The following is a 16,306-nucleotide window of genomic DNA, read 5'->3' on the forward strand; positions in this document are numbered from 1 at the left end:
AAGTCTCCCCCCCTTGCCTCCCTTCTTTCTCCTACCTCCCAGTGAGAATTCTAATGAAAGAGTAACTCTGATGTAAGGGGGCTCTGCGGACTTCTTTCTTTCTCTCTCGCTCTCGCTTGCTCTCTCTCTTTTCTTTTTTGACTACCCTCCCTGCTGTGAGAGATTATTAAGGGCTGAAGTCCTCACTATTTACATGGGATAGGAATCGCAAATTACTTGCCTTGCCCCCAGATGCTGACAACCCACGCTATGCCACTGAGTGAAAGTCCACCAAATCACCAATTCAGATTATATTACTGTCCCTCACACGTTTATGATATTGAGTAGGGTTGCGCTAGTATTGGTATCAGTACTCGTGCAAATGCGCCGATACCTGAAACCGATACTTTCAGGCTGAGCTGTCAGTCGGGATGAACAAATGTTCCTCTTTTTAACCCCTTATTTTACACTTAATTTACTCGAATCAGCCTTAATTAGCTCCCTATTCTCCTCCATTTATTATTTTCCTGCTTTTATTTTTTTTGTTCACATTTATTTTATAAACGATAAACAATGAAAATGTATTTTTTGTCTGCTTTGTTAGTGAATATTTTTACACATATATAAAAACCACTTCAGCCCCGGAAGAATTTAACCCCTTCCTGACCAGAGCACTTTTTGCGATTCGGCACTGCGTCACTTTAACTGACAATTGCGACGTGGTACCAAACAAAATTGACGTCCTTTTTTTCACTAGGGGGCGATGAAGGGGTTAATTTTGTTCCCTAGGTGTGTTTCTAACTGTAGGGGGATGGGACTGATCTAGAGGAAATTACAGATCGTGGTTCCCAACTATTAGGAACTTACGATCTGCATTTCCTCACAGAACAGAGGTTTGTGGATCTCTCGTGGCCGGTGGTCATCGCGACTGCCGGTCATGAGCATGGGCACCCCTGTGATGCAGCAGGCGCACGCGCGTGCCTGCTAGCCCACTTAAAGCAACCAATGTACAGCTATGACGGTTTACGCAGCGGAGCCAACTAACTCCCTATTCTCCTCCATTTAATTATTATTTTCCTGCTTTTATTTATTTTTTGTTCACATTTATTTTATAAACGATAGACAATGAAGACTTTTTTTGTCTGCTTTGTTAGTGAATATTTTTACACATATATAATAACATATATTTACACATTTCACATTGAAAAAGTGCAAAAAACAAAACAAACATGTTATTTCATTTGTAAATGCTTTGTACCATTTCTGACGGCTGAAGTGAAAACAGGACAGTTGCGGTCGGTATCGGTAATCGGTATCGGTAATCGGTATCGGTAATCGGTATCGGTAATCGGTATCGGTAATCGTATCGGTAATCGGTATCGGTAATCGGTGAGTACTAAAAAAAGTATCTGTACTCGTAAAAAAATGGTATCGGCGCATCCCTAGTACTGAGAGTTCAGCATTGGTCATATTTATGTAACATTTATAATGTTTCACACGTGACAGGTTTGTATGGCTGGACTCACACAGTGTATTTAGATTGATAAAGATGTATTTATTTATATGAAAGATATTGTAGTTACGTGTGTTAAGGGCAGCAGAATTGTATTATTCTACCATCAGTCTGTCTATTATGAATAGGCTGCCTTAATTCCCATTCAGCCTGAATAAAAAAGGGGGCGGGAGGGGGAGGGGTAACTTGAGACTGCAGGAAAATCTATGTCTACATAAATAGATTTTTACGCTGATTCTCACATTTTCAGGCGTGAAGATTCTGTCTCCGCGGTTGGCTGATCCGGTTGGTACTGGTGAGGGGTAAGGAGGAAATGTATCAAGCTGCTGTTCTCCGCATCCTTTATTGTATTATTATTATTATTATTATTATTATTAATATACAGGATTTATATTATTATTATTATTATTATTATTATACAGGATTTATATCATTATTATTATTATAATTATTATTATTATTATTATACAGGACTTATATTATTATTATTTTACAGGATTTATATCATTATTATTATTATTATTATTATACAGGACTGATATAGCTGTGAAATAATATTTTTAAAACTCTACAAAAAGTAGCGCTATAAATGTCCAAAGAAAGATGCCCAAACGATATGTGTTAAGCGCAGTGGTGGGAACTCCAGAGGGGCGGATTGTCCTTGGTTACCATTGGTTCACAAGGATTTGTATGGCGCCAGCAGTTTGCCCAGTGCTTTACAATGTCAGGGCCAACAGTACAACACGGGAGGAATCAGAGAGCCCGGCTCCTTAGAGATTGCAGTCTAGATATTGTAAGGTAGGAGGGAGATAATTATCGGTGTATAAAGTGTACAATGAATCCTCACCTGTTGCTTTCCTTAGAAGTTTATTTTTCTCAGTTCTTCTGTCTGGTTCTTGTTTTTTGGCGTTTTTTGGGAGCCCTGCCAGATTTTTCGAGTGACCTTTGCCCTAATGGGGAAGTTCCCTCTCTTTTTTTGTCTTGGTGACTATAATGATATAGAGCATGGGGTGCTCAACCTGTGGCCCTCCAGCTGTTGCAGAACTACAAGTCCCATCACACCTCTGCCTTTGGGAGTCACGCTTGCAATGCCTTATTGGACACAGGGCCATCTTTAATATTGATAAGGGTGAAAACTTCTGCGCTACTATGAGTAAACCAATGCTAAATTATACAAGTGATAAAAGCAGCAGTATCTAATAGTGTTCACTATACACAAAAATAGAAATGCAATAAAAAGTGATAAGCGCTCAAGACAGTAGTTACTAACTACTAAAAAGTGTAAATCCACATAAATATAATAAAGCGTACAAAACCCACTGGGTGATGTAAAATAACAAATGGTCACTAGTGTAACAAAAAAATGTAAAACATAGAATGTGCTAAAGGTAATGTCCTCCTATGTGAATAATGTCCAGCTCTTCCCTAGAACCCCTGGCTGGGTGTAAATCTGTGTGTCACAATCAAATCCGTGTCTCCCAGAACTCTCACCTTAATGTTGCTAAGCAGTGCATGTAGTGTGAATGGAAGTGTCTCCAGGGATATAATGCCCAATCCTCTCCTATATATTGTATATCAGCCTCTCGCCCTCAGGGGTCACACTGGTCCCAGAGGGTAAATCACCTGATAAGTGCTCAGCACACCATATATATATCCTTTATACATATGTAAGAGTCCATTTTGCTACCTAATAAAAATCACCCACATTTTATCGTTATTTCAGCATTGGAGGCAGGGCCGATCCGTCCTATAGGCTCACTATGCAAGCCGCTTAGGGCCCCAGGGAGGTCAGGATCGGCACTGATTGGAGGCTTCCTTTTCTTCTCTTCCTCCCCCCTATATATGGTGTGCTGAGCACTTATCAGGTCATTTACCCTCTGGGACCAGTGTGACCCCTAATGGCGGGAGGCTGATTTACACCCAGCCAGGGGTTCTAGGGAAGAGCTGAATATTTATTCACATAGGAGGACATTACCTTTAGCACATTCTATGTTTGGAATTTTTTGGTTACACTAGTAGTGACCATTTGTTATTTGACATCACCCAGTGGGTTTTGTACGCTATCACCATATTATATTTATGTGGATTTACACTTTTTAGTAGTTATTAACTACCGTCTTTAATATTGATTGTACTCTGGGCAAAAATGTTCTTGGGGGCCCCTCCCCCATGCATTTTCGCTCTCCACCCGCTCCGAGACATACAATAAATATCAGCTTAAAATCAGTTTACTGTATCAGATCAGGCAGTGATTGTGATTGGTTGCCGGAGGTTACAGCATATCATTACCACTTACTGACTGGTTGCTAGAGGTTACATTGGAAAAAGAGGAACAGTTCCCCGTGTTTTTTATTTTTTTGCAGCAAATAATGATTCAATATTTGTAAACTTTTATGATTTTATTAGCAAAAGAGGATGAGAAAAAGACACAATGTACAAAAATGTAAAAATATGAGCTCTGGTAAGAAGCGAGACAGGAAATACACACATAATATTGACTTCAGCGCTATTTGATGCATGGAAATTCCCCAATGCATTTCCACCGACAGAATTTTGGGTCTTCCTCAGGGGGATCTTACATTTCTAAAAATCTATCAGAGAATGACATGTTTTTATACCTTATTAGAGGGACACTAAAGGAATTTTCTTTTGCCTAAAATTAATTTCTGCAAAGTAGACGGACAGAATAGTGTAATAAATTCCTTCATCTATGTCACCTCCGGCGTTCTAGTTTCTGTTCTCTCATTCACTTCCTGGTTTGCGGCGCTCGTTCATGTAAGAACTACATTTCCCAGTATGCATTGCGGCACACCCAGTAATTCACACCTCCTTGGAGTCTCTAACACGTAGTTAGCGTCCTGCCGCACAGTTCCCAGGAGGGGGCGGGGCACGTCACTGACCACCGCAGTAAAGCCTCCCGTCACGGTGGTCAGTAACAATCAGGCAAACAGGAAGTGAACAGAACAGAGAAGAAATAGAGCAACTTCTGAACAAAAACGAACAATGAGGAAGTGAAAAGAGGAATGTCTGCAGGTAAAGGAGGATTATTATTTCCTTTACAACCCCTTTAAGTATAATGTGCTTATAATACAGTTTCATTTTATGGTTATGAGGGAACATGCTAACATATGTTCAACGTTCTGCCACAGGGAGCTCGCTTTACCACAGATTTCCATATGATCTCCCTAGATCTAATTCTGGAGCGCCCCAGGGAAGTGGCCACCACAAGCCGCCGGGCTTACAGGGGGTCACACACACAACGAATGGGAGGACATAGGGAGCGTTGCGGAAGCCCCGACACCTGAAAGTTTAGTGTATTGTGCTCTCCGCCTGCTCCGAGACAGACAATAAATATCATCTAGACTTAAAATCAGTTTACTATATCAGATCAGGCAGTGATTGTGATTGGTTGCTAGAGGTCACAGCACACATTACGGTTCACTGATTTGTTGCTAGAAGTTGTAGCACATGATTTCTTCTTTTTTCTTTATGAATGCCGCCTTTATTTACATATGAATGACGGTTATTTACATGTAAACACAGGGTCTACGGGTGAGTCCTCTGTACACAGCAATAGGGCAGAGCTTGGCAGCATTAGTAGCAGCACTTCACACTGAGATATCAGGACACAGCACTGGACTAAAACTTCAAGGCACAAGGAAATTTAAACTTGGATAGTTAGTAAGTATTAGGCAGCTGCTTTGGGCCCCATAGCAATGACAGAGCCCAGGGCAGCATCCCCTTTTCCCCTGCCTTAAAGATGGCCCTGATTGGACATGTAGTTCCGCAATAGCTGGAGGGCCACAGGTTGAGCACCCATGATATAGAGAAGGGATCTCCAAACTTTCTAAACAAAGGGCCAGTTTACTGTCCTTCAAACTTTAGGGGGGCTGGACTGTGGCCATTGGGAGTAGAAAAGTCTCCGATGTCAGTAGGAAAAAAAAATTCCCCATTGTGGGTGTCAGTGGGAGGAGTTGGGCCCCATCATTGGTATCTTTAGGAGGAATTGGGCCCCATTGTTGGTGTCATTTGGAGAAATTGTGCCCCATCGTTGGTGTTCGTCTGTGAGTTTGTGCCCCATTGTTGGTGTCAGTCAGAGGAATTGTGCCCCATTGTTGGTGTCAGTCAGAGGAATTGTGCCCCATTGTTGGTGTCAGTCAGAGGAATTGTGCCTTATTGTTGATATCATTGGATGAAATAGTACCCCAGGGGCCAGATAAAAGCAAGCAAAGGGCCACATCGGGCCTTCGGGCCACAGACCACTGATATAGAATATGAAATAAGTAGTTCAGTTTTTGCGGATGACACAAAGATAAGCAGAGTAACAGACTCCCATCAGGACATAGAAGTTCTGCAGAATGAAGGGAATAAAATAAAGGAGTTGGCAGACAAATGGCAAATGAGGTCTAGGGCTCTTTCACACGGAGCGGATCCGTATTGAGCCGTATTGATCCGTATTGATCCGTATTGATCCGTATTGATCCGTATTGAGCCGTATTGATCCGTATTGATCCGTATTGATCCGTATTGATCCGCTCCGTTAGCCCGTTTGGCTCAGTGGGGATTCCTCCGTTAATCCCCGCTGAGCTGTTGGCGGACAGGGCGGTCCCCGCACACTGTGCAGAGACCGCCCTGTCTCTCCTCCGCTCTCCCCTATGGGGAATCGGATGAATACGGACCGTCTGTCCGTATTCATCCGATCCGTTCCGCCGGACGGAAGAAAAAGAGGGTTTTCTTCCCTCCGCAAAAGCGTATCTTTGCGGACGCGGATGGTTGCGGACGTTAGCGGATGCATCATCCGCTAACGTCTGTAATCCCATAGGGATACATTACAAGTCCGTAAACGGACTTGTAATAAACGGACCGTTTGTCCGCCCGTGTGAAAGGGCCCTTAATGTGGAGAAATGTAAAGTAATGAACTTGGGGGCAAAAAACATAAATGCAAAATATTCACAAGGGGAAAACCAATGGGAGACTCGAGGATGGAGAAGGATCTGGGGGTCCTAATAGGTGACAGCCTGCGGTGTCGAGCTACAGCTGCCAAAGCCGGCAGAATATTGGCATAAAAAAGGGATAAAACTAGAATTCTGCCACTTTATAAAACGCTGGTTAGCCAACATCTGGAGTTTTCCATCCAGTTCTGGTCACCAGTCCTCCGGAGGGATGTGCTTGAGCTGGAGAGGGTCCAAAGAAGGGTAACGCTTTAACTGACAATTGCGCGGTCGTGCGACGCGGCTCCCAAACAAAATTGACGTCCTTTTTTCCCCTCAAATAGAAATTTATTTTGGTGGTATTTGATCACCTCTGTGGTTTTTATTTTTTACGATATAAACAAAAATAAAGCGACAATTTAAATAATGGCGGTGATCATCGATTTTTATCGTAACTGCGACATTATGGCGGACACTTCGGACACTTTTGACACATTTTTGGGACCATTGTCATTTTTAAAGAGATCAGTGCTATAAAAATGTACCGATTACTGTGAAAATGACATTGTCAGTGAAGAGGTTAACCACTAGGGGACGATGAAGGGGTTAGATGTGCCCTAGTGTGTGATTCTTACTTAAGGGGGTGTGGCCTGGCATGACACGTCACTGACCGTCATTTCCTATGACAGGGAACAGATGATCACTGACACTGCCACAAAGAAGAACAGGGGAAGGTTTGTTTACACTTACCTCTTCCCGTTGTTCAGCTCGGTGACCCGATCACGGGACACCGGCGGCGATCGGGTACCCACAGGCGCAGTCACGTAGCTCAGGACCGGGTCGCGAGCACACCCCACAGCTGGGATCTTAAAGGGGACGTACCTGTACTCCCTTGTGCCCTGCTGTGTCATTCTGCCAAAGTACATCGGCGTGTGGCGGTCCTTAAGTGGTTAAAGGACACAACATACAGGGATATGGAAATCTGCATAGACTCCGATACACCTACACAGGTTGAACTGGATGGACTATTGTCTTGCCTTACCGACTTTGTGACGATTGTCATCGGGGTGGTAAGTAGTGGGAAATCAAAAGTTCCGCAGTGGCCAGGAAAAGAGGAGAAATCTTCTTGTGGGGAAATCGGTTCTAGTGACAAATAAAAGGAAAAGTCTTTTTGGGTGATTTCCTCTAATTTTCCACAAGAAGTTCAAACTGGATTCAAATTCAACAAAAATGTGTCTAGATTGACCAAATCACTCACGGGGTGCACTGTCACTGTCACTGTCACTGTCACTGGGTGCACTGTCACTGTCACTGGGTGCACTGTCACTGGGTGCACTGTCACTGTCACTGTCACTGGGTGCACTGTCACTGTCACTGGGTGCACTGTCACTGTCACTGTCACTGGGTGCACTGTCACTGTCACTGGGTGCACTGTCACTGTCACTGGGTGCACTGTCACTGTCACTGTCACTGGGTGCACTGTCACTGTCACTGTCACTGGGTGCACTGTCACTGTCACTGTCACTGGGTGCACTGTCACTGTCACTGTCACTGTCACTGGGTGCACTGTCACTGTCACTGTCACTGGGTGCACTGTCACTGTCACTGGGTGCACTGTCACTGTCACTGGGTGCACTGTCACTGTCACTGTCACTGGGTGCACTGTCACTGTCACTGTCACTGTCACTGGGTGCACTGTCACTGTCACTGGGTGCACTGTCACTGTCACTGTCACTGGGTGCACTGTCACTGTCACTGGGTGCACTGTCACTGTCACTGTCACTGGGTGCACTGTCACTGTCACTGTCACTGGGTGCACTGTCACTGTCACTGGGTGCACTGTCACTGTCACTGTCACTCGGACTCCCTTACTATTAGGATCTCTCCTTCTCCACAGAAATAGGGGTGCAATGACTGAGCTGAGGACATCAGGAACAGTCGGGGAGGTTGGGCTCCTTAATTGGGGATTAAGTGGCGGAATAGACGTAACTTTTTATAATATCGTGTATGTTAAGAAGGGAAGTGATTTGCCCCCGTTTTTTCTCTTTTATTTCTCTTTTTTAATTTTTTTATTATTTTTTCTCTTGTTTTCTCTCTTTTTTTTCCTCTATATTTTGGAATATTATACTTTGAGATGTTTATGTGTTTTTCTTGATACTATGTCTAGGTCTTTATTTGATTGTTGTGCTAAATCTCAATAAAATAAGAATTTAATAATTGAAAAAAAAATTATACATAAAAAAAAACAGTCCTTAGATGAGGTGACGGCATTCATTGCACTCATATTTCTTTTTCATTATTGCATTGCATGGTTATGATGCAAATAAACAACTTTTTGTCCCAGGGTGACAACACTCACTCACTGTACTGTATCTATGGAGGAACTCATAATTGTCACCCAAGCTGGACTTCAAACCAAGGCAGACAGTGCTGACAGGGGAATCCCTCCTGGCGAGGCAATTGTCTGCTCCCGGCGGGGGTGGGGAACAGGGGCTGGCGAGGGAAGCTGTCCCCACCGGAGAAGACTGTGATTATTGCTAGTGGCTATATATATCGATAATCACATGGTAATCCGGCAGGCAGGATGTACCTAAGTTGATCAATTGATTAACCACTTGTCGACCGGCTCACACTGATATACGTCAGCAGAATGGATTAACCTATATATACGTTGCCCTTTAAGACGTGGCATTGTGGGCGCGTGGTGCCACCGGCGACTGCTGCAAGCTCCGTGAGTCTGACCACGGGTCCCACAGACTCCATGTCTAGGGGTATACCCGCGATTGTCTCACGGAGAGGAAGAACGGGGAGATGCTGATGTAAATAAGGCATTTCCCCATTCTTCCTAGTGACAGGACACTGATCACAGTTCCCTGTAATTGGGAGCGGTGATCAGTGTCCTGTCACACACAGCCCATCCCCCCCACAGTTAGAATCACTCCCTAGGACACACCTAACCCCTTCAGTGCCCCCCTAGTGGTTAACTCCTTCCCTGCCAGTGTAATTTTTACAGTAATCAGAGCATTTTTATAGCACTGATCGCTGTAAAAATGACAATGGTCCCAAAATGGGTCAAAAGTGTCCGATGTGTCCGCCATAATGTCGCAGTCATGAAAAAAATCACAGATCGCCGCCATTACTAGTAAAAAAAAAGATTATTAATAGAAATGCCATGAAACTATCCCCTATTTTGTAGGCGCTATAACTTTAGCGCAAACCAATCAATAAACGCTTATTGCAATTTTTTTTCCAGAAATATGTAGAGGAATACATATTGTGACGGTATCGGTATGATATCCCCGTCAACGTTCCCTTCTTCCCATAACGAAAATCACCCCAATATTCCACGAGGAGGGATATCCCTGGAATCGCCCAGAAAGCCACACATGAGACAAGCTTACTGCTAGAACAAGACACTTTATTGCCACAAAAACTCAGCTTATATGTGGTTACAACCTGTTAGGAACGCCCCCCTCACACAGTGGGGTTTCCCATACAGATTATAGGAGACAAGTCGGAGCTGACCCTGCAGACACGTTTCTTTAGATAAAGACATCAGTGGAGTTAATTACTACACTGAAGCAATCAGAATAATTAACATACTACTTCTCTAATCATTTAGCCTGATGATACAATACACATCTTTTAAGGGTAAACACAGATCTTCTTTACACAACACAATAGATCAATTAACCTTTAGAATAGTGAGGGGACATTAGCACGTCAATAACCGGTCAGAGCAATGAATCACACATGAAATTCCTTTCTACCTCTAACCCATATGGCTAGCAGGGAGCAGTACACTGAGACATATAGGCAAATGTATCACAATGGCCCCCCTTTTGCTCCCTGCTCCGGCAAATCCGGTTGGACCTTCCCTGGTCCAGTAGGGTTGACGGGTTCAGAGCTTTTAGTCCGAGGTTAACTCCGTTTGGCATGACTGACCTCCCTTGACAACTGCTTCAGACTCAGGTATGTCACCGGGTCGTCAGATCACACGCCGGTCAGTCCCCAAGTCTTTGTGCGATCTGCAAAGTCACCAGAAGTCAGTGTGAAGACAGCGAATGGGTCTGTGCGCCGCCGTCTAGGTGTCCCGCTATGGGAGGGGGCAGGTTATGGCTCTGAAGTGACAATCACAGGAGATTCATAAAAAGAAAAAGTTATATTTGTTGAAATGCTGTAGCACTGGTGCTCAGAGTCCGGGGGGGGGGGGAGGGGACTCAGAGCCCCATAAGGTCAGCCACCCCCTGCTCCCTCCGCAGCCGCCGGTTCTCCTCTTGGAGCTTCTCCAGCTCCATCTCCAGTTCATGGAGCCTGGGGGGGTCAGCCTGCTGTGACCTCAGGTGGTTGTTCTCCTCCTCCATGCGGCTTATGCACTCCTCCAGCTCTATGTACTCACGGATCAGCTCCTGCTTGCTCATGTCCTGCAGGCTCTCCACGTGGTCCTTCATCATCAGGAACTGGGTGGTGGTGTAAGGGGCCACCGGTGGGCCCTTGGCGAACATCTCGGCCCGCATCTGGGACGCCCGCTGCGATTCCATCTCCTCCAGTCGCTTCTTCTCCTCCCAGGTCCGCTGGTTAAATGACTTCCAGGACCTCTTCTTCTTGGAGGGTAGCTGGCGGTGCCTCTTTCTGCCCAGCTCCCTCCAAGGCCCCTCCGGCTCATGGCTGTCGCCCATGACCAGCTGACAATGGTGTTCCCTGTTGTCCGTAATAACAGATTGTACCATGAGGGCTTCGTAAGGGGTGCCCAATGGTTCTTCCTGACCCAGCTCCTGGGGATCCCAAGCTGAGTCTACACAATGGGCTGCTGCTGGTGGGCGGTACCCAGGTTGAGACCAATTTGACCTGGTGTTGTCATTCATGGGGCAATTCTGCTTGAAGTGACCCAACTGTTTGCACCGGAAGCAGCGTTGTTCGTTGTCCTCCTGGCGTGGGTAGCGAGGGCTATATGTCATCGGTCTGTTAGGCGGTTGGTATCTAGCGGCTGGTGGGTGTGAGGGCGCCGTTGGTTGTGGGGGTTGTACCCGTGGTGTGACCTGGTTTGTCTTGCGAGTATCCGCATATTCATCCGCCAACTTCGCGGCCTCTGGTAGAGTCATGGGCCTGCGATCTCTCACCCAATCCTTGACGTCCGTCTGGATGTGATTGTAAAATTGCTCCAGGAGCATTAGTTGCAAAATGTCCTCTGCGGTGGTGGCCTGGCTGCTGTTAACCCAGTTAGAGGCCGACAGGGACAACTGGCATTCCCATTCCGCGTAAGAGTCTTTCGTGGTTTTGCGTGAGTCCCTGAACTTCTGTCGGTGGGACTCTGGGGTTACTGCATAACGAGCCAGGAGCGCTTCTTTAACCCTGGCGTAGCTATGGATATCCTGATCTGGCACGGTCCGGAAAGCATCAGAAGCTTTGCCTGACAGTTTGCCTGACAATATTGCAACCCACTCTCTTCTAGCTATTCGGTGCAGGTTACATTGTCGCTCAAAATCCGCCAGGAAGTTATCAATCTCACAGTCCTTTTCATCAAAAGCTTTAAAAGCGCTAAACGGAATCTTCCTTGCGTCTGCTGTGCTGTACTCACTGTTCGTAGAAGGTGCGGCTGCTTGTTGGACTGCTGCCAGTTTTAACTGTAGCTCTGCGTCCCTTATTTGTTTATCCTTCTGTAGCTCTGCGTCCCTTATTTCTTTAGCCTTCTGTAGTTCTGCGTCCCTTATTTCTTTAGCCTTCTGTAGTTCTGCGTCCCTTATTTGTTTATCCTCCTGTAGCTCTGCGTCTCTTATTTGTTTATCCTTCTGTAGCTCTGCGTCTCTTATTTCTTTAGCCTTCTGTAGCTCTGCGTTTACTAACATGTCCATCACTTTCAGCACCACATCCGGCGTTGGGTTCGGGCCGAACCAAGCTAGCTTCTCTCTCATTAGCTTGTTGGCTGGCGATTCCTCCTCCTGAATCACTGGTGTCTCCATCTCTTGTACTGCTGGCGTTGCTGCAATCCCGTCCTCCTGGTCTAGCTCCATTGATTCTGCTATGATGACCCGCTTGGTTTTGTTGCTAGCAATCCTTCCACGAACTTCCAGTAGTTCTTCCAGTGTCTGCTTGGAATCCGGGTGTGAAGGGGAATAGAAGGGAAGATCCCGCTGCTACCAACCAATTGTGACGGTATCGGTATGATATCCCCGTCAACGTTCCCTTCTTCCCATAACGAAAATCACCCCAATATTCCACGAGGAGGGATATCCCTGGAATCGCCCAGAAAGCCACACATTAGTCCAGGCTTACTGCTAGAACAAGACACTTTATTGACACAAAAACTCAGCTTATATGTGGTTACAGCCTGTTAGGAACGCCCCCCTCACACAGTGGGGTTTCCCATACAGATTATAGGAGACAAGTCGGAGCCGACCCTGCAGACACGTTTCTTTAGATAAAGACATCACTGGAGTTAATTACTACACTGAAGCAATCAGAATAATTAACATACTACTTCTCTAATCATTTAGCCTGATGATACAATACACATCTTTTAAGGGTAAACACAGATCTTCTTTACACAACACAATAGATCAATTAACCTTTAGAATAGTGAGGGGACATTAGCACGTCAATAACCGGTCAGAGCAATGAATCACACATGAAATTCCTTTCTACCTCTAACCCATATGGCTAGCAGGGAGCAGTACACTGAGACATATAGGCAAATGTATCACACATATCGGTCTAAAAATTTTTTTTTTATATATTTTTTGTGGATAACATATTGCTTTTTTGTTTATAGCGCAAAAAATTAAAACTGCAGAGGTGATCAAATTCCACCCAAAAAAACTCTATTTGTGTGAAAAAATGACGTCAATTTTGTTTGGGAGCCACGTCGCACGACCGCGCAATTGTCAGTTAAAACGACGCAGTGCTGAATCGCAAAAAGTGCTCTGGGCTTTGGCCAGCCAAATGGTCCGGGGCTGAAGTGGTTAACCTGGTGCATTTAGCCTGGTTCGAATCTGGTTCCGGAGCCTTGTACACACGATCGGAATTTCCGATGGAAAAAGTGAGACGGAATTATTTCATCGGACATCCCGACCGTGTGTGTGCCCCATCTGAGTTTTTCCACTTAGAAAGAGAACTCTGATGGAAAAAAAAAAATTCGGAAATTCTGTCCGTGAAAAAAAACAAGCATGCTCAGAATCAATTTGACGCATGCTCGGAAGCATTGAACTTCATTTTTCTCGGCTCGTCGTAGTGTTGTACGTCACCGCGTTTTGGACGGTCGGAATTTGGTGTGACCGTGTGTATGCAAGGCAGCTTGAATGGAATTTCAGGAGAAAGACCCAATGGTTTTATGCTTTGAGTTCAGCTAATATGAAGTTACAAAGACGCTCCATTTTCGGCAAAGTCAACAGGTATTTTGTGTAAAAACAAATGAATGCGGCCATGACATCTATGGACAGGTAAGATGATATTTTGGTTCCTGGGTTGGGTTATCCTTCAATGTCTTCATGTTGGTAGAAGTCTCAGAGGAGAATCGGGTGTTGAAAACAAAGACTTACAGTAACAATCTCATTGTCATTATCAGTAGGTGATCGTCTATACTGAGAAGACATGAAGTTCCTCCTAATTTTGCTTTTGCTCATCCCGGTCATAACTTCTTCAGCTAAACCAAAATCTGCAAAGTCCCAAAAGGAAACCAAGGGTGGAAAAGATCCGAAGAAAGAGCAAGCCTTAAGGGAAACAGTAAAGGCAAACACGAAATTTGTCATCAATTTCTTCAAACATCTGACCTCCAGGTCATCTCAGGAAAAGAATTCTCCACCCAAAAATGTTGTTTTGTCACCTTTCAGCATTTCTTCTGCTTTTTCCATGATGTTGTTGGGGGCCACGTCAAAGACCCACCAGGAAATGTGGAAAGGTTTGAGCCTGAACAACGCACGTTGCAGGGAAATGGAGGTCCACCGGGCGTATTCCAATCTTCTCCAGATGTTAAATGAGCCGAAGAGCAGCCTTCAGGTCCACATCGGAAACGCCATCTTTCTAAAAGATAAACTGACCGTGCTGGAGAGCTTTAAAGATGATACAAAGCGCTACTACCATGCTGAAATTATACAAGAGGATTTTAGCGACCTAAAAAAAGTTGAAAAGAAAATAAATCGATACGTGAAAAATAAAACTAAGGGCAAAATTGATGAACTTGTCAAAGACCTTCATAACGACACTAAGATGGTCCTGATCAACTACGTTCTGTTTAAGGGTAAGAAGAACGGAGCAAATGAAAGTGTTCAGTATCAGTTGTTTGTGTTGTTTTTATTGTGGAACCTTGGATTGCGAGTAACGCGCTTAACAAGCGCTTCGAAATACCAGCACTGTATTTAAAAAATCCTGACTGGGTTTGCGAGTGTTGTCTCACAAAACTAGCAGGATTCAGGCCAAAGCGGCGTGCAGCACCACAATGCGGAACCAATTATTTTCATTTCCATTGACTTCAATGGGGAAACTCGCTTTGATATGCAAGTGCTTTGGATTACGAGCTTTCTCCTGGAAGGGAGGTTCCACTGTACTTGAAGAATATTGTAATATTTCTGTAGCTGTCTGATATGTCAAACACTGAAAGTGAGGGCATTATCAATGAATTCTTCCATCTTTCATTTTTAGGTGGCAATTAGAAAAGATAATGAACCTCTTGCTTGGACTTTGCTGTAGTATTATTCTATGAGATCAAACAATGACCACCAAACGCAGCCCACAAGTCCTTAGCATTGCTAACGTTACCAAAGCCTTTCCTAATCTTTTTCTTCACTAGAGGAACACTGAAATCATTTTCACATGTTGAGGAAACCTCTGCTAAAGCCAACTCATTGATGGTCAGTAGGGATGGGCGAGCGGTTCGGCCCGAGCATACGTTGGGAACACAATGGGGGTTATTTACGAAAGGCAAATCCACTTTGCACTGCAAGTGCAGTCGCTGTAGATCTGAGGGGGACATGCAAGGAAAATAAAAAACAAAATGTTAGCTTGTACATGATTGGATGATAAAATCAGCAGAGCTTCCCCTCATATCAGATCTTCCCTTCAGATTTACAGAGACTGCACTTGCAAGTACACTTGTAGTGCAAAGTGGATTTGCCTTTCGTAAATAACCCCCGTTATGCGGTGTTCACGGCAAATTCGAAAGCCACGGAATCCTGTTAAAGTCTATGGGACAATTGCATGAAAAAACAAAAGTGCTCATTTTAAAGGCTGATATGCAAGTTATTGTCATAAAAAGTGTTAAAAAAGTTAAAAAAGTTTAAAAACAACCTTTTTTTTGGAGCAGTGCATATTGTTTAGCACTGATCACTGTATTGGTGTCACCGTTTCCAAAAAAGTGTCAAAAGTGTCAGTTGGGTGTTCGATTTGTCCGCCGCAATATCGCAGTCATGCTATAAGTCGCTGATCACCGCCATTACTAGTAAAAAAAGAAATAAAAATATCCCATAGTTTGTAGATGTGATAACTTTTGCACTTATTGGGACTTTTTTTTTACCAACAATATGTAGCAGATTACATATTGGCTTAAATTGTTTTATTGGATATGTTTTATAGCAAAAAATAAAAAAATAAAAACCACACATGTGATCAAATACGACCAAAAGAAAGCTCTATTTGTGGGCAAAAAAATTATTTGTGTACAGTGTCGCACGACCGCGCAATTGTCAGTTAAAGCGACGCAGTTCCGTATTGCAAAAATGGAACGGTCAATAACCTTCCAGGCCTGACTGGCTACCGTATTTTCTGGCGTATTAGACGCCGGGTACCTGTGTGTCAGACGGCGGCCATCCATTATTCAAAAGCCACGCCTCCTCCTCAGGCTGTTCCGTGATAGGCGGAACACCAATTTTCCCAGCAGAGCCTCTGTTCAGTG

General features: G+C 44.4%; 1 protein-coding gene across 4 annotated transcripts in view; it reads left to right on the forward strand.

Moving 5' to 3' along the window:
* Window positions 1-1,693: 1,693 nt before the first annotated feature.
* LOC120920310 (serine protease inhibitor A6-like) overlaps window positions 1,694-16,306 on the forward strand; it is a 35,646-nt gene continuing 21,033 nt past the window's right edge. Inside the window, exons 1-2 of one of the 4 annotated variants that reach the window (XM_040332314.1) lie at window positions 1,694-1,794; window positions 13,985-14,656. In XM_040332314.1, coding sequence (XP_040188248.1) covers window positions 14,011-14,656 — 646 coding nt within the window. In that variant the 5' untranslated portion in view covers window positions 1,694-1,794; window positions 13,985-14,010. The remainder of the gene's footprint in view (window positions 1,795-13,984; window positions 14,657-16,306) is intronic. The other 3 variants (XM_040332315.1, XM_040332317.1, XM_040332316.1) reach the window with 3 other exon arrangements.

This window comes from Rana temporaria, chromosome 13, assembly GCF_905171775.1.
Source record: "Rana temporaria chromosome 13, aRanTem1.1, whole genome shotgun sequence".
Taxonomy (NCBI): domain Eukaryota; kingdom Metazoa; phylum Chordata; class Amphibia; order Anura; family Ranidae; genus Rana; species Rana temporaria.